The 18648-nt window shown below is 37.8% G+C and overlaps 1 protein-coding gene across 10 annotated transcripts in view; it reads right to left on the bottom strand.

Annotated features, from left to right (window-relative positions):
* Positions 1-18648, bottom strand: part of CEP78 (centrosomal protein 78) — a 50128-nt gene that overhangs the window by 12332 nt on the left and 19148 nt on the right. For 5 of the 10 annotated variants that reach the window (XM_005297718.5, XM_024105411.3, XM_065549431.1 and 2 more), the window contains 7 exons: positions 17209-17317; positions 15401-15418; positions 14574-14706; positions 12975-13020; positions 10980-11129; positions 4345-4422; positions 1307-1473 (listed from right to left, as the gene is read on the bottom strand). In XM_005297718.5, the coding sequence (XP_005297775.2) occupies positions 1307-1473; positions 4345-4422; positions 10980-11129; positions 12975-13020; positions 14574-14706; positions 15401-15418; positions 17209-17317 (701 nt within the window). The remainder of the gene's footprint in view (positions 1-1306; positions 1474-4344; positions 4423-10979; positions 11130-12974; positions 13021-14573; positions 14707-15400; positions 15419-17208; positions 17318-18648) is intronic. The other 5 variants (XM_065549432.1, XM_065549433.1, XM_065549434.1 and 2 more) reach the window with 5 other exon arrangements.

Genomic DNA, 18648 nt, shown 5'->3' with positions numbered 1-18648 from the left:
AGGCCCAGAACAAGGCAAACCTCTCTTTTTCACCTCACCCCCCCCCCCCCAAAAGTGTAGGGGGCAGGGGAAATTGTCTCTTTTGCTGGATTTGGAACAATAGTTCCTAGCCAATGAGACTTGTCACTGTCTGGTCAAGCTTGTTGTTTGAGTTCTGAGGAAGGAAAGAAGACAGGAAAATCCAGAGGAGCAGTGTCTAGGGGCTCTATGGACAGTCCCTTCCTAATTGGAGAGTTCACATGTCTGAAGTGTTATCTGCACAGAAGGAAAAAAGTTCTTCCATCTTTCTCCAAGAGCAATGCGTTCATGAGGTAATAGAATTATTTTCTGGAGTAGAAGCCATTTGGAAAGCCACCTCTATCACTGCTGAATCAGGGATTGGGTGATGGACAGAGCTGTGTGAGTGAAACTTACAAAAGCCATATTTGCTCATAAGACATGGGAGAATGATCGAAAGCCACTAATTAGTCAACTTTTAATCATCTGGCCTACCAAATCCATTAGAGATTTTTGGATTGAGATTTTCCTGTGTTTAGTGGTCTTGTCGGAGATGAAGAAATAAAGAGCCAATCTTAAGGTCCAAAAATATTTTGACTAACTTGTTCATTTAATTCTGCCATAGCTTTTGTGTGGCCTTGCTTTTCTTTTTTGATTTAGACCTGTAAGTGTATATCTTTTAAGGGTGGAGAGGAAGCCTCCAGGGCATGCTACTCCATTCCAAGGTTATCATGGCAAAGACATACTGTATTTTCGGAGACAAGAAAAAAGCCAGTGGGGGAGAGGAACTGCTCTTGGAAAGACAATAGAAGGTTCAACAAAACAAACTCAGACTGCTGCCTCTACTCAGAATCTGAGACCGGAGGTCCCATGTGCAGTGGGAGAAGGAGCTCCCCTCTCAGTACTAGGATTTCTGAGAGCCATATTTCCAGAGCTGCTGGGAATTGGAGGTGAATCCAGTAAAGAATGCTTGGAAGGAAGGAGAAGCAGCTTCCTTCTCTGAAGAAAAATAAAAAAAGAGGAGGGAGTTGGAGATCCTGAAAGTCTATCCTAGAGACAGGTAAGTAAATTTGGATTTGGGTTAGTTTAGATCATTGGTTCTAATTAGGAAAAAAAGTTGGGAGAGGGCGAAGTTTATTTTCTATTTACTCCTGATAGTGCGTGCCGCTCCTCCAAGTGTCTAGGAGACCCATGAGATCCTCCTAGACACCTGAAGGGGAGGCATGCCCTATTAGGAGGAAGATGGGGCAGGAACAGGGAGAAGATGTAATAGAAAAAGGTAAAATACTCAGATATTACGATAACCTACCCAGCATCTTTAAGAAGGTCTAAAAAAGCATGAAACTTTTGGAAAGAGGTCTCAATGCTGCCCAGAACACCTTCATCTTCCAGAATCATGTTGGTTACTGACTGTGCATGAAGAACCTCAGACAGAGAGAAGTTTAGATTCCTTAATCGGGCATTTTCAACTTCCAGCTATAAAAAAGGGTGAGAAAAAAGTAAGTATCACAATATTATCACTGAGGATGATATAAGCCTTGAAAAAGAATGTAAGGCATTTCAAACTGCACTCTTTTAGCTGAAAAAAGTGTTCTGTGAAACACTTTAAACAACCAAGACAGTGTAATCATTATCAACAAAGAGACATCTCTTAGCAATTGTTAGTACTCTCTTCATATTTAGTGTTACATGTGTCTAAACCAGATCTCATATTGGGCCAGTACAGTGGCACCTTTCGCCAGCCGCCTTTTTGTGACTGAGAATGTTAGCTTTCATTTAAGAAAAAAAGCAAGTCTGCAGTGTAGCAATATCCTCCAGAATTTGGAACAATAGCTTTGAAAGTTGTGAACAGTCCCTCATACTACTTAGTGAGGTCTTAATTCAGATGCGCATTGAAGATGATTTGAATGTCAACTCTAAGGCTATGTCTACACTAGAGACCTTACAAGAAGCACAGCTGTACTGATGCAGCTGCGCGGCAGCATGATCTCTAGGTAGCCACTCTATGCTGACAGGAGAGGGCTCTCCCGTCAACATAATTAAACCATCCGCAACGAGTGGTGGTAGCTATGTTGGTGGGAGAAGCTCTCCTGACAACATAGCACTGTGCACACTACCACTTATGCTGGCGAAACTATGTCACTCGGGGGTGTTCTACTCACACCCCTAAGCAACATAAGCTTTGCCGATGTAACTGGTAGTGTAGACATTGCCTAAGTATTTCACTGTTCATGAAAGCATGTAAGAAAGGAGAGGGATTTACAGATCTGCACAATCTACCGTGGGTGGTGTTTGAAAGAGTACCATGAATTATCTTTTTCCTCCCCAAACAAGGGGCTTAGGAGAGTAGAGCATCTGATCCCCATTAAGGGAGAGCCAAGCCAAAAAAGCCCAGCAAGACATCTAAGCACCCCACCAATGGGAAGCCAAGCCCTAGGAGCTCAGCAGTGCCCACAGATATTATTCCAAACCTACTGAGGGACAGCCAAGCTCAAGCTGTTCAATGGAGCCTAGAGTGTACACACAACTATATTTTGGACATCTGCATCCTGTACTGGGAGTGATGCCTCATGGCAACTCACATGGGTTGAGCTTGAAAGAGTACTGCCACATTTAAACCCCAACATTTAACCCCAATCTAAACTCTACATAAGAACCCAAATCCACTCATACATTCTGTTTCTTTGAAGCTGAGTTTTGTTTAAAGAAATCCTATTTACTTGTTACTCTCTAACCAGGAGAATCTTTCTAGTAACTCCAGAGAAACAGTTAATTGATTGCCTAGTATAAATCACAACCAATCAAAGATTAATCACTCTTAACAAAAAAGTGAACAATCCAAGTGGCCTGGATGCTAGATACTGAAAGCACACTGAAACAGCAGCTGGGCTAAAACGAGTTCAAGGCTCTGAAATAGGATCAGCAGTAAGAGACCAAGAGGGCAAACACACATTACTAAATACAAATGTTACCATTTCTCTAAAGTGGTAAATGACACACATTACTTTGACCTCAGTTATTCACATATTTTCTTAGCGGGGACTACAGCAATGCAATATACCTGGGCATGAAGCCTGCAGCATTTAGGAAACTAACTGGTACAGAATGCGGCAGTCTCTCTCTCAGCAATACAGGCTACTGTGAAGACATCAACCCTGTCCTCTGTTCCACATTGGCTTCCCACAGAATATAAAATCAAGTTCAAGGTGTGGAAGCAGAGAAAAGAACTGACAGAAGGGAACTGCAATGCATGATGGTTCGTTAGCAAGAGTCAGGCTTCGTTAGCAAGAGTCAAGCTAACTGTAACCCTGATAACCCTGATAACGCGAGATTTATAGAAGCCAGGAATGTGTAAGGCGGGTGAGAAAGAACTGTGTAATAAGTCATTATGACCTGGTATGTATAGATAAGGTGTAGGAGACCTTGTGTAGATAAGGTATAGAAAATATTGTATGTTGGCAGGAGTCAAAACAATTGAGAAATGAGATATCAAGGAGACAAAATGCAGCTGTCTGTCCCTCATTATTTCTGTGAATGAAAGGTATAAATGCTTGCTGTAATTAGTTACCAGGGAGAGATCTGTTTAGCTCTCTCCTCTGCACAATTGTGAGAGTTAATAAAGCATCTGACTTGCTGTACCTAAACAAAAGAGTGAGAACTCAGTTTTTCTCCAACAAAGGTATTGGTCCTAATCTTGAAGGTGCTCCAGGATATCTAAAAAAAATTACCTAAAGCTCCATGATAAAGAGCATGGTCAACAATTATGCTCCTGTGCCACAATGCAGCTCTTTTTAATAAGGGTGAAGCTCATGTGTATGGAAGACAGAACATCCTCAGAAGCCAATCCAAGTCTGTGGAATGAATGCCCTCAGGAACTAAAGACCATCATAAACCTCACCACCTTCAATGCCAAGTGAAATATGCATTTCTGTGACCTTGCTTTCTCTAGCATATAGCAGCATGTATATTAAAAAACAGCATTCTACCTAATGAGTCACTCCGTTGCATGCACTTCTCCGGCGATGGTGAGAGAACAAACAACATGTGACGGATGTTAGTCATGTCACTTAATACACTACTGGAAAGCATTCAGATATACCAGGCTCATCAATGTACTAAGAGCCTTTATAGAAAAGAATGGAACTAGTCATTTTAAAGCAATTAAAACCCTAGATCTTTTTAAAAAACTAGTTCACATAATTTGGCTTGACCATTATAGAAAATATTAATGCACACGTAATTGTCATTGATAGTTACTCCAAACTAAACATTTAGAGAATACGACATATGCAGCTATAAAAGCAAATGTGAACTGATGATATTAAATATTAAACAATCAATAACTACCTCCATTATCCGTTCATCGGCCTTTACTCTTGCCCTTCTTTCTTCCTTTAATTTTAATAGACATTCTTCCAACTCTGTCTGTCAGAAAGTAGAATATTATCTTTAAAGTATCAGACACACCTAGAATACTCTATAAATATATTTGTGTTCTAATTGGATGTATACTTTCAGTCCATAACATTATAGATATGATATAGTTGTCTGCAAGAACGTCATTTTTGGTTAATATGTAATTTTGAGGCAGTGGGGTGATTTGATGGTGAAGGAAGGAGAGGGAAGTACTTTTTGTTTTCTAATAAAATGACAATATCATTTAGCCAGATTAAAATAAAATAGTTTAAATGTGACTAAAATGTATACTTTAAAACTTTAAATGTTATTGCCAACATTTTTCAATATTCTTGTGTCGCCAACTATAAATTCAGGGATCGTTTCTGTTTTTCTTTTTGTCGTCTTGTTTTAAAAATAAATAAGCCTAACTGGTCAAATCTCAGAGTGGGGTTAGAAAAAGTAAAATGCATTTTTACTTGATAGCTACATTTATCATCCAGGACTGTAAATGTTTACAGGAATATGAAGATTTCAAAGTTATAGGTGTTACCCTCTAATACTAGATCTTCCCTCAATTGGTTACTTGATTGGATTGAAGAGCTTATTTTAAAATTCTATTTTAATATTTTTATTTTTCAGGACCCCAAACCCTTTGGTAGGGTTAATAAACAATATTTATTATTAATTAATTATTATTATTATAAGGCAACAAAAGAAAATAAAAGGTCTCAATGAAAATTTAAATTTAAAAGAAAGCAAGACTAAACTGGAATGTGACATTTTGGATTATAGTCCTGTTTTATACCATGCTCCAAGACCACCAATATATGAGAGATTCTTGAATACTGATCAGTGAAGATGGAAAGCTGCACAGGCTAAAAGGAAAGCAGAGCAGAGTTGTAGCAAAGATGTATACGACAAGGGCTGGAAAAGCTAATTGGCTGCCTCTCCTCAAGTGACAGGTCACACATGGAGCTTATTTTGTCAGGATTGGCCAACACTACTATTAGAACCACTTAGAAACAAAGACTCTTCCATCCGTTATCCCATTTAAGGTACTATAACTAATGCGGTCTTGTGTGGCACCAAAGGAAAAAAAAAAAAAAAACCAACAGTTGCTTGTCCTTATAACTGTGGTTCTCCCACATGATTACATGCATGGATCCAAAATGTAGGTATTGTGCACAGCCTCTGAACTTTTTGGATAGAAATGTCTTTTGGTGCTACATGTACCATCACTCAAGTTCACATTAGGGAACAGATACACAACTGGCATTCAGTTCCTTCCTCTAATATCAACAATCTATTATCAGACTCCAAAACAGTGGGTAAGAAGGGAAGTTAGTGCACATTGATGCAATCAAATTCCCATGAGCCACAGCTGATCAGAGTGTCAGAGACAGGAGGAATATTAAAAACGATACTCTCGTGGAACTTTAAAAAAAAAATGTCAGCTCTTTTAGGAGGTGGGAGGAATGGATCCAAGGATAAGCAAGAGGTCTATTGCAAGTTCTAGAACACACTTAGTTAAAAAAAGGTGCTGACAGAATTACTCAGTAACAAGTTACAAACAACTCCAAGTCTGGGACTTCAGCTAGGCTTCTCAAGAGTTTCTGGAAAGTCTTGAAATCCTGAGTTAGGGAGGCTGGTGGTTCAAGTGACAGGATCGTTCAGACTAAAAAAATATGAGAATGGGCTTTCTACAGCCTCATCTTCCTCCAGGTATTGAGCCAGAGGAGAGTTTATGCAAGGACAGTTATTGATATGTAGAAAGCCTCACAGAGAATTATCTTAGAGACTGATCTAGCTGGATACAGACTTCTTCCTTCACAAGCGCTAAAGGTACTTGTCTACGGCAGACTTTGTGCCATCACAAAGGGGAGTTGGTCTTCACTATCACAAATCAAGAAAAAGGGGGACTTGCGGGGGGGGAGGAGGAGGGGGGAAGTCAGAGATGCTTAGGAAAACATTCCAATAATGCCAAAACTGAATTTTTTTTGCCATTGTGTAACACTACATTAAAAATACCCTAAGAGCATTAAAAACAAACAAACAAACAAAAAAAAAAAACCTCAAAGATTTTTCTGAGAGAACAGACAGCAGATGTTACTGCATTCCTGCTTCTTGCCTACATCAGAAGAAATTGCGTAATAGTTGGGGTTGCATCTCCTTCGACATTGTCTGATGGATGAGGACAACAACAGGATATGTATGTTGATGTGCACCAGAGACACTAGCATCCAGAAAGTTCCATATTTGCATGCTGAAGTGCATACATCGCCTCATCCTGGAATCCAGGCAGGCAATGCTTGAAGAAGAATTTTGGAGTCCGACATAGATTTTATGGATCTGACTGATACTCAAAGTGCTCTTTGCAACATCATTTAAGTTTTTCCTCTAATGTTACCAAGCAATTCTCTTGTTTTTAGGGTTTTAAAATAGCAATATACTTTTGCACTGAGAAGAAACTTGGTTCAGGATTCAAAGGGTGGCAAAGTTTATTTATTTTAATGTTTGCTGCTCTGGCTAAGTCACTACATTTCTTCCCAGGGCAAAAAAGTTTATAGCATGGTTAAACCCCTGAAAATAGAGCCCTGTAAAAAAAAAAAAAAAAACAAAAAAATTTTAATAATAAAATAATTAAAAGGATAAACTTTAAAATGGTACTGCAAACAGCCCTACAATAATTCTTTAGGTCTAACAATTTCATGGCCATCTATTACATTATATAATATCAAGTCAATAAATAAATTATTTAACTAGGCTCTGCCGGTTTAATATACCACATGTAACAGACTTCTTAATTATCATTATTACATACTTGCCCATCAAAAGTATATTAGGTCTTATACATTTGCCTAATAATGCAAACACTACTGGCACACTGCTTACTAGTGTTAACAGTCCCAAAGAAATCCCAAAGAAGTGGTAGGCACTATCTCTGAGAGTAAGTGTTTGCAGCATCAGGCCCTTAATTAACTACTAGCAAATAAATGTCTGCACTGCAGAGAGGAAAAAACAATTTCTGGTGAATCTCCTCCTAAGTATATTAGGAGCCAAAATTTCAAATGAAGTTGACTTAACTGCACTCATTTGTCATACTAAAACAGGTGTATGTTCCAGATTTGTTGTGCAGCCTTGGTACTCACTTTTGAAATGTGTCCTTTTGTTAGTTTTCCCTCTTCTTTTTATTTAAGTTTGTCAAGGGAGTTATATCTCCAGACAGTTTCTGACTTGCATAAGTGAAGCACAGAGAGAAGACTGTCACAAGAGCCTTAAAGAATTCCATGGATACTACTGGGATAGGTTTAAGGAGAAAACAAAATCTGCCCTTAACGCCTTTGCAGTTATGGTTTCACATTAGATCACTAATACTAGATAAATTACCAAACTGATTAGCTTTTAAAAACTAAAAGAAAAAAAAAAACAGGCTAACTCTTTTCACATATACGATAAACACCTGCAGTGCTTATGTAAAGTTAGAGATTGCACTATGTGGAGGGTGAAGTCCACCATTTAAATCACTATTTACAACTGTATAATCCTTAGGGCTTTCCACTATGCATGAGAGCCAATTCAAGCACTTCTGATTCCCTCTAGTGGAGGAAAGGACTATATCAGTTCCTATTTTAATTTAGTTTTGAAAAACACTGGGGTTTTCATTTAAAATTTCAGAATTGCTTTATATTGTTTCAAAAATGAACTACATTAACTAAAATATTATTTTATTGAACATAAGAATTAAAGAGACTGTAAGCTGCCATTATGGCAAGAAGCATAGGACAAAAGGAAGCAATAAATTTAAATGCCACATTATGTCACCCTTTTCACATTCAATAGTACTCTGATCCTTGAATAGTAGCATTGAAATAACCAACTACCCATTGCACCAGGTACTACTTCCTCAATGTGACAGGTATCAGAATCTGGCCCTCAGTTAATAGGAAGGACACTATGAAGGCATTTTTCAGATATGTTTCAAAACGTACTGAATTTGTTCACCCTCCAAGAGAAGCTTTGTTCTAAATATAAAAAAAACCTACTCCCTTTTATCCTCCATCCCCTTTCCCTGTCTAGGATTTTTCAAATAAGACATGTAGTAGGTTCTCCCTTTGCAAGAGAACCTATGTTGAAGTACAGTCATTCTGCTGTCTCCTCCATATCCCAATCATTTTCTATGCTCAGAAAGCATAAATCTGCCACTAAGCTAAATAAGTTAATATTTTAGTTTTTATGTAATCAAAAGAAATATCTATGTCTTTGGATAAATCTTTAAGAACCTAATCAGTACAATCAGATACAATGAATGATAGGTCAAATTGAGTGATCTGAAGCAAAACCCACTGCAAGTGTGTGGTTTAAAATTATGTTAAGTTGGTGGCAAGATATCTTTTGCAAACTAGATTCTCAACGACTAGCATTTCAGTGTCTAGTTATTTTGCCTGAGGGGGAGTGTTTTATAGTAATGATACTGTATTACCATAGCAGTATTATTGAGCCATTAAAACAAACCCTTTATTTTCCTTCTCTTCCACACATCATTATAACACACTCTGTATGAAGAAGTTTGTAGCAGCTGTCGGAGTCTTGCTATCACTCTTCATTTTGCTATAGATAGCAAGCAAAGGAATCAGGAAGAATAACGAGGAAATGAAAAAGATGTTACTATAAAGCTCGACTGCAAATGGAGCTTTAAAGTAACTCTAATTTCAATTTACTTTTTAAAACATTTTTGTACAAAGTACATTAAAGTATTTTAATAAAAAAAAAATGTTAAAAATACATTTACTCCCTCTATGAATTTTTAACGAAACAACAGAAATAACCACCTCATTACTGCTCTAATAGATTCATACATCATGAAACATTTTTACAAATACATTAGAAGCAAGAGGAAGACCAAGGACAAGATAGGCTCATTCCTCAAATGAGAAGTGAAAGACAGTAACAGAAAACATAGCAATAGCTGAAGTGTTAAATGCCTTTGTTTCATTTTCACCAAAAAGGTTCGCAGTGATCAGACAACTAACAGTGAACATCAGTGTAAATGGGGTAGATCTGAGGCTAGATTTGGGGAAAACACAAATTAAGAATTTATTAAAATGTCTTCAAGTCAGTAGGTCTAGAATACTTAAGAACTGGCTGAAAAGATCACTAAGCCATTAGTGATTATCTGTGAGAACTTGTGAAGGACGGGAGAGATCCCAGAAGACTCAAAAATTGCAATATAGTACCTATCTATAGAAAGGGGGCACTAAGGAAAACCCAGGGAGTTATAGACCAGTCAGCTTAACTTCTGTACCCTAAAAGATAAAAGAGCAAAAACAACAACGGCGACAAATTTGTAAGCATCTAGAAGATAATAAAGTGATAAGTAACAGACAACATGGATTTGTCATGAACAAATCACCTCAAGCCAACCTAATAGGCTTGTTACTCTGGCAGAGAAGCACTGTGGTTGGGGAAAAGAAGTTGACGGGATATATCTAGACTTTATTTAGTAAGGCTTTTGATACTGTCTCACATGACTTTCTCATAAACAAACTAGGGAAATATAGCCTAGACAAACCTATGATAAGGCAGATGTGCAACTGGTTGGAAAACTGTACTCTGACTGTGAATCACTGATTACTTTCTATCTGGAAGGGCACGTCAGGTGGGGTCCTGCAGGGACTTGTCCTGCGTCCAGTTCTCTTCAATATCTTGATAAATTATTTGGATAATGGCACAGCAAGTACACTTATAAAGTTTACAGAAGATACCAAAGTGGGAGGAGTTGCAGGCGCTTTGGAGGACAAGATTAAAATTTAAAATGATCTTGACAAACTAGAAAAATGGTCTGAATTAGATAGGATGAAATTCAATAAGGACAAATGCAAAGTATTCCACTTCGGAAGGAATAATCAATTGCACAAACACAAAATGCGAAATGACTGCTTAGGAAGGAGTACTGCAGAAAACAATTTGGGGCTTACAGTGGCTCACAAACTAAATATGCGTAATACTGTCACCAAAAACAAACACACAAACAAAACCCCCGAAAACCATCATTCTAGCATATTATTTAGCTAGAATGTAAGCAAGACACGAAAAGTAATTCTTCTACTCTACTCAGCACTGATAAGGCCTCAGCTGAAGTACTGTGTCCAGTACCGGGCACAACACTTTCAGGAAAAAAAAGGACAAACTGAAGGAAGTCCAGAGGAGAGCAACAAAAATGATTACAGGTCTAGAAAACATGACCCGTGAGGAAACACTGAAAAAACTGGGTTTGTTTAGTCTGGAGAAGAGAAGACTGATGGGGGACAGAATAACTGTCTTCAAGTATGTCAAAGGTTGTTGTAAAGAGAAGGGTGATTAACTGTTCTCCTTAACCACTGAGGACAGGAGTTGCTTAAAGTACCCTGTTGAATTGAGGCATATATGCCATATAGTATAACAGAAGTATGCAAATATTCAGAGTTCCCGTTCAGTGATTATTTACCCATTTAAATCTAATTCTAAAAACCCATTTTTCTGGAAAAATAGAAGCTCTATGCACTCATCTCTTGAAAAATCTGAAGAACAAAATTATTTCTTCTTACCCGTAATTGCTGATATCGTCTTACATTAGTTTTAACTGGGGATTTTGTCAAATCAGGATCATGCATAATGTCCCCGAAAGCCCCTTCTGTCTCTTCAGTTTCAGATGTAGAAGCACTTTCCACTGTCACTTTCACAGGAATGCCTGTCTGCTTATATGAAATAAGTGAACATAGGAGCATTATTAAACAATGCTTAACAAGGAAATAAGTCATATAATATTTAGTGAACTAATCTAATTAGCCGATTAACAGCCGTCATCCACAACGTTCTTTCTTTTGAATTAGTTATAACATGTTCATTTTAAATAGTTCCACACAATCTAGATATAAGTGTGCACGTGGAAAGAGTATGATAAATCCTTTGCAAATAAATTTCTATGCCAAAATGGAGCAGAGTGTATCACCCGTCAGAATCTTTTACTTTATTTGTAGCCTCTCCTTATACTAGACTTGAAACATTCTAGTCAACCAGGAAGAGTATTTTTTAAGCACCATAAACTATTAAAATATTAATTGTTTCATTATCATAACAATGGGCACAGAGGTAAATGTTATGCCTGGATGGTAAATTTTTGTTACAATTATGCCAGGGTTCTTCATGTTTGTATGTAAGTACATCTCCACAGAACATACAGTGCATTGGTTGTGAGTGACAACAAATTTAGCCTCACTGCTTCAAGAAGATCAAAAACTGCAGTTTGACAGTTGTTATTTTGAAACACTGCAGTGTCAGTAGTGTGTAAGACACCTAATAGTACAAATAAAAACTTGGGGAAGGATTCTCCTCTCAGTCCCTGAACTCTGCTGTAACAGAGCATAGGGGCCATAAAAGCCCCTTAGCTGGCCAAGGGAGAATTCCCCCTACACAGGTACTACATAAGATAAATCCTAACCACTGTCTTCCCCAGAGATCTCCTAAGCTCTGGTATGGCAGGTGGGGGACTGCCTGTCTGCAAGCAGGAGAGGAAGAGGTATAGCGCACAGTGCTTCAGTAATTCTGCACAGCTCTGGGTTGCAAAGATGCTCAGAGGTAGCCCAGACAAGATCATAACTAGAAGCAGCTCCCTGAAATTAAGCTGGAAGCTGCTTTGGTTCCTGATCAGCCCAGATTCCAACTGAGAGCAAAAGTGACGTTATTCCATTAAAATCACACCTAAATATGAGAATGGCAAATTTTGCTGTATCTGTCAGGGTTCTCTGCCCCCTACAGCCAATTTTTTAAAATGACCATCAATAAGATGGTCACGCTTTCAGTAACAGGTGAAATGATGTCAACTTCAAAGCTGGTGATTAGTGCCAGTGATTTCATTAGTATTCTTCCCTCAATATCTTCTATAAAACAATTAACTGAACTCAAAATGTTTTGATTTTTTAAGCTAATTAAAAAAAAAAAAAAAAAAAAAAGAACTGAGGCCTGTCTACACAAGAACACTGTACTGATTTAGTGAAATCAGTGTAATCCTCTCATGTGGACATTTATTTCAGTTTAAGTCAGTATGGAATTAGTCTTCACAAAGGCTTGCGGGGTGGATAAGACATGTTGTAGTATGGAGTTTTTGAACCACAAACATCCTTGATAATAAAAAATTCAAAGCCATGCCATCTTAATTATCTTCTTCCAAGTTATGTTTGAGTCTCACAAGTATAGATATACTTCATTTAAAAAAAAAAATTGGAAAATAGTATTGAAACCACTGATTTGACAATAGAAAAAAAAAAAAAAACCTGACACAAAGGAAGAAAATAAAACCTCAAGTATTGCTTAAAAAAAAATTCTTCCCAAATGTTAAAGTGTGACCATGAAGTGTTTTCACACACAGTTTCCATGCTTCCAGGAAGTATTTAAGCCATAAAAAACACTCTCCACTTCTGTTTCGTCACCTTGTGTTTTTATACTGGAAGCTCACTGGATACAATGGATTTTTATTTGTTCAGCATATTATCTACAGTACCGCATCATGTGCCTATCTATTGATATGTAATTGATAATCATACCTGGAACTTCAGTGGTAACTCCTGGGTACCATCCACTGGGAATCCCCTACAAGGATATATTTAAATCAAAGTGGTTTTTTTTGAGAAAAATATTGTAATTTGTCAACATTACAATTTCAAGGCATAATTTTGATTTAGGGTCCTGATCCGACAAACACACATTGCTAAGATATTCAAAAGAAATAAGAGTTAAAACACGGTATAAAAATACTTGACAGGATCCTTTGAACAAACTGTCACTAAAATATCATTCTGCATAACAAAGTAGCTCTACTTTCTAATCAAGATTTAGGCCACGCTTTCAAAACTAGGTGCCTAAAGTTAGGCTCCTAAGTCCATATTTAGATACCTAAATAAGCAGCCTGATGTGGCACCATTGCAGCTACCTTTGGAGTTTACAAGAGATGCTGTGTGCTTGGCACTTTTGAAAATCAGGTTTTATTTAAATGATTAAATATGGATTTAGGAACCTAACTTTAGGCATCCAGTTCTGCATATCTTGGCCTCTAATTTTATAAATTATTTGTAACTACACGTACAGTTTTTCTGTATGTTTCCTTGGCCAAACCTGCTCATACAGGAACTACATAAAAATGGTGTTGTGGATTCCAAATGTGTGTCTCAATGCTTACAAGATCAAAATGATTGCTTAAAATAAAAAAAGAAAGAAGAGCTATTTTCACTTGTTAACTAAAAGCCAGACCTGCACCTAGGCTCATAAAGGTAAGCTGCATCCTTTCCTTCTTGTGCATCACAACCAGCAAGAAAGGCTGTGGCAAACCAGATTTTTCCTTCAGTTACACCTGAAGGTACCAAATTTATGATCACTTTTTCAATAGCATTATTCATCTGCTTGGTTTACAAAACCAATTATAACATCTGAAATATTCCATGTTTTTTATTTTAAAAAAGCCCTGTATAAAAACAAAATCTATGTGCAGCTAAGTTTTAGAATTCTTTTGAAACATCCACGTTCCAATTGCTTAATTTAATTATTGCTTAGTTTAATTATTGCTGAAGAAGCTAACCAATTGCAGCTAAGGGGCAGACAAGTTACAAAATTCAAGACACAGAAAGGATTATAAATGCAATATAAAATATGTTGTGTGTACTCTAATCTGTTTTAAAATGAGTACAGATACGAATTTACAGCAGGGGTGGGGAACCTACGGCCCGTGGGCCGGATCCGGCCCCTTGCTCATTTTCATCCAGCTCACGAGCCATACATGTTCAACTCACCCGCCGGGAGGTGGGGTGGGGGGGCGGCACGGAGGCTCGGGGCTTCCCCATGGGGCTGGAGCCGCAGCTGCAGGGGGGAAGCTCTGAGTCTCGGCACTCCCCTGTGGGGCTGGAGCGGTGAACACCGGCTGGCCCCGCTGCGGGGACCCCGAGTCCCCACCCCCGGGCAAGTGAGTTGAACGCGTGTGTCCAGCCATTGATTTTTTTCAGTGGGTCAATGGCCCAATACAAAACAAACAAACAAAAGTTCCTCACCCCTGATTACAGTATGACCTCTGTAAACCACATTGACTTATTCTACTGTAATCCAAGATACAACATGCAGATTCTGTTTTCTTACTCATGCTCTCAATACTTCACCTGCACCTCTTTGCACGCTCTGCAGTACGCCAAGGTAGGAAACCATATGCACCTGGTGGTAATGGTTTTGGTGAACAGGTATCTTTATCAGATGGACTCTTTCCAGGGTGCATGGGCTTTTTAGATGCTAATCCTGTATCGTACAGCAGGGATAGGGAGAGAAGAGAGAGTTCATTACAGTTACAACATGGAGTGACAGCTAGAGTTAAGATTGCTTAGACATTTCCATTTTAAGGATCCTCTTTCAGCTGCTCATAACTTTCTCAAACATGCACCTCTCCAGCTGAAATTTTTCAGGGCAAGTTTCTGACTAAGAATGAATTTTTCGTTTTTGAATGCTTGAGTGAAAATAGCTCCGGTATTCTTCAGTCCCAAGAGAGTGAGAATATATCCTTATACCCACTAGCCCAGAGGCTGATTGAGAACACAGTATGGACTACTCCACATTCCTGACTGTACAGCTAAGTGCCCACCCCACCTTTGGGCTTGCATCAGTTAGAACCCAGCCAGACTCGAGAAGTGCTCATGAAGTTTATATCATTTACCTAGTGAAATGTCTGAATATGGAAATAAATTATTTAACTTCGAGTTATATTTCTCTGGAGAACATCCCATAATCCTGCTAATCTGGTGGGAGTGTAAAAGGACATAACTGATGTTGATGGGATTTCAAATTCCTGGCCACAGTTTAGCAAGTAACTAGGATTAAGGAGAAGGGTTTTTTTTAAAAATTAGCAGCAGCAGGAATTTTCCTCCCCACCCTCACAACCGCCTCAATTTCAAGCTCTTTGAAACTGATTGTGCACAGTTTGACTTATTATGCTTACCTCTGTGTCTCCAAATCACTGAAGCAAAGATTAAAAAAGATAAACAGCCAAAGAAATGGAATTAAGTATGATTTTAGTAACTTTTAAAAATATTTATACTATCATGTGTTTTACTCATTAACCATGTTTAAGAGATACATATTCAAAATAAGATAATTTCAAATAAATTTATTCAAATTAGCAGTGACAGGACTGCCATCTATATATAGAGCCAGATTCATCCTATCTTATGCTGGCAATGGAGAGTCTGCTATGGAAAGCCTCAGACATGAAAAAAATAGACAACTATCTGCTGCTAAGCCTCCAAGAGCCATAGCAGTTGAAAGATTGAGTAAAGTATGGTAAGGCCATCCTGGGAGGGAAGGAAAGGGTCTTGCTGATGCAGTACACATCATTCAGAAGTCCCCATGCTTATTTTACTTTTCTACTGATTGTGTGTTATTTGGTGTGAAATGGGATCAGCAGAAGTAGGAATCTGAATCAGGTAGCAATGAGAGAATCTGGAGAACTTTTGTATTTTAGGAAACACATAGAACATTGGGCAAATTTTAGCTATTCTAAAATACATTTTCAGGGCTTTTTTAAGTGTTTATTCTGCTTCGTTTTAGATTGACTCTGGCATTCACTTGTTGAATCCTAATCTTCAAAATTTTATCTGGTTTTCCATAAAGTGTTCTTGTCTGGCCATGGAAGATCACTGCTTAGGCTGCTCCCAACTTACTGGATCTTTTGCTTTTGTATCTTTGATCACTTCTCAGTTCATTCTGCATGATCTTAAGTACACAGTCTATTGGAAATATTGCTACCCTCTCAAACAGAAGAGGGAATGGAGCACCAAAAGCACTAATCCAGTGTACATAGAACTGAGAGAGCTCACAAAGAATGTTACTAATTCTACCAAGCACCAGGAAAAAGGGGAAGGAAAGAATAAGGCCTGGCCTAGACACAGTTTTTGTACCAGTAGAAATATTTTGGTTAGAGTGTGTCAAATTTTACTGAAATAATTATACCAGTAGAACCCCTCATATGGGTACAATTATACTGGTATAACAGTGCTTCCTGTAAAGAAAGAGGAATAAATTATACTGATAAAAGAACCTTTATACAGATATAACTGCACTGGGGGGGCTTGTACTATTTTGACTATACCAGTAAAGTTAAAGCAATACAAACTTTTGTGTTTAGACAAACCCTGGTCTCTTTTATGCCCCCACTAGGAAGGAAGCAGTGACATTTAGCAAGAGGGGCTGAAACAATTCAGTTCTATTAAATTCAGTTTTGCCAAACTAAAAGAGGGGAAACTCTACAACTTAAGGTTTTCCTACCTATGTTCTACTAGGGAAAGTACTATTCGCTGTGTATAATGTCATCAACATAAAAGGTATCCCAGTTAATGACTGGAGTGATGATCAACATAAGAACAGAACAAGAGATCAGCAGCTAGTATTTTAATCTGGCAGATGGCTAGGGGCTAATTGTTGGTGTAAGAATGTAGTTTCAATGGTTATTTCATAACCAAAAGCACTACATCTATTTTCCTCCCACCCGCCGTTCTTCACAAAAAAAATCTATTTATTTTTCTCTCACTATTGAGATCAATAACATGTACAATAAAAATCATCATACAGAGCCAAAGCGTTTGTATAAAGTCAATGAAAACTGTGTCATTACAATTTGTATTTGCCAACCTCTTGGGACCAATTTCACTGCCTTCTTTCTAGACAGATGGGGTCATGTAGAAAGCAAGAACTGACAAGCTTAGAAATAACTTTCGATTTCTTTCAAAGAGAAAGGGAAGGCAGTATTACCAATACGAATAGTAGCTTTTCCTTTCCGACCACTTCCTAGGACAATAGTTCTTTTTTTTGATTTAGGTTTGAGAATATCCTTTGAAGAAGGAGATGTCAGCCACTTGTACTAGAACATTAAATAAAAAACACAAAAATCTCAAAATGTTAACTTCATTTTAGTAATGGATATTTCAGGATGTACTAGCTTTGGAGTTTCATAGCTAATATGCTAAAGATTACTTTTCTATATTGAATATTTTATTTAATAAACTTCACTTATGTAGCCTTGTTAACAATTTGAGTTTTCAATAATCAGGACTGAGTTAAAAATCTTCAAGATTTTGAGAGGGTGTGATCACTTATTATTTAACAAAATAATTTCCAACTTAATTGGATATAAATATAACATCATACTATCTGCAGGCAAATGTTCCCAGAACACCTCTAAAGCACCCCATCCAATTTTTCTTCCTCTGTGCAACAGTTCTCCTTTTATAGTAAGAAAAACAGCACATGCTCTGTAAAAAGGAAAAACTGGCACTTGCTTTCCATGCTCCCCTACAGAGCTGACTCGTAGGAATGTCTGGCTCTAGCCAAAGTTCTCCAGTGTAATAAAGACTTTCTAGTAAGATATTATATTACAAATAAAATACAGCTTTTTTTAAAAAAGCATCAAGGTTTTTTTGGGGTTTTTTTTCCAGTGCTTGCAGTGGTAGGGCATGCCAATAGGGCACATTTATCACAAGAATTCACACTAAAATTGAAGTGTATTGAGATCAAAAGGAAAAGCTGTGCTTTGAATTTACTGTTTTCCTTCAAGGTGACACCGTGCTGCTCTAGAGGATTCTCAAAAAGGACTGGGTCTGACCAGTATTTTTCTAGGTTTATATTCCAAGTATCTATTCCAGTGTTTTGTTTGCTTTTTAAAGTATGTGTCTCCATGTTGTAGATATAATGGCACTTGGAAGCCACTGGCTCCAAAAAACTTGGCATCAGTACAACAGCATTTGCCACATCAGAAAATCCTACTACCGCCCCCCCATTGCGTGAAATTATTAAGAGCATTCTGGTAGGATTTTATGATTCTCTCTATTAGTGTGGTGATTATCAGAAAAGAATGTTAATGTAAAAACAGCTTTGTCTTTCTCAGCTGATTCGCCTTCCTTGTATTGAGAGTCAGATTTACATACTTTATGGACACAAATAAGTTTTTACTACTTTTTACAGCAGGGCCAACAGATTCTAATCTGGCTCACAAGTCAACAGAAAAAGATTCTGCAAATGAAGCTTAATAAAGTAATGACAAAATATAAGCAAGAGTGAACATAGCTGGACTTTCAGAGTCCAGGTTGAATTTGCAGGTCTGACAGTTAGAAAGAGGGGCTACTTGCCATTTACGGTTGTTCTTCGAGAATCACCTCTGCATTTTCACACTTGTATTCCCATTTGTGGGATATA

Source organism: Chrysemys picta, chromosome 6, assembly GCF_011386835.1.
Source record: "Chrysemys picta bellii isolate R12L10 chromosome 6, ASM1138683v2, whole genome shotgun sequence".
Taxonomy (NCBI): Eukaryota; Metazoa; Chordata; order Testudines; family Emydidae; genus Chrysemys; species Chrysemys picta.
The sequence above is the reverse complement of the archived record's forward strand: the minus strand, read 5'-3'. Positions and strand labels throughout refer to the sequence as shown.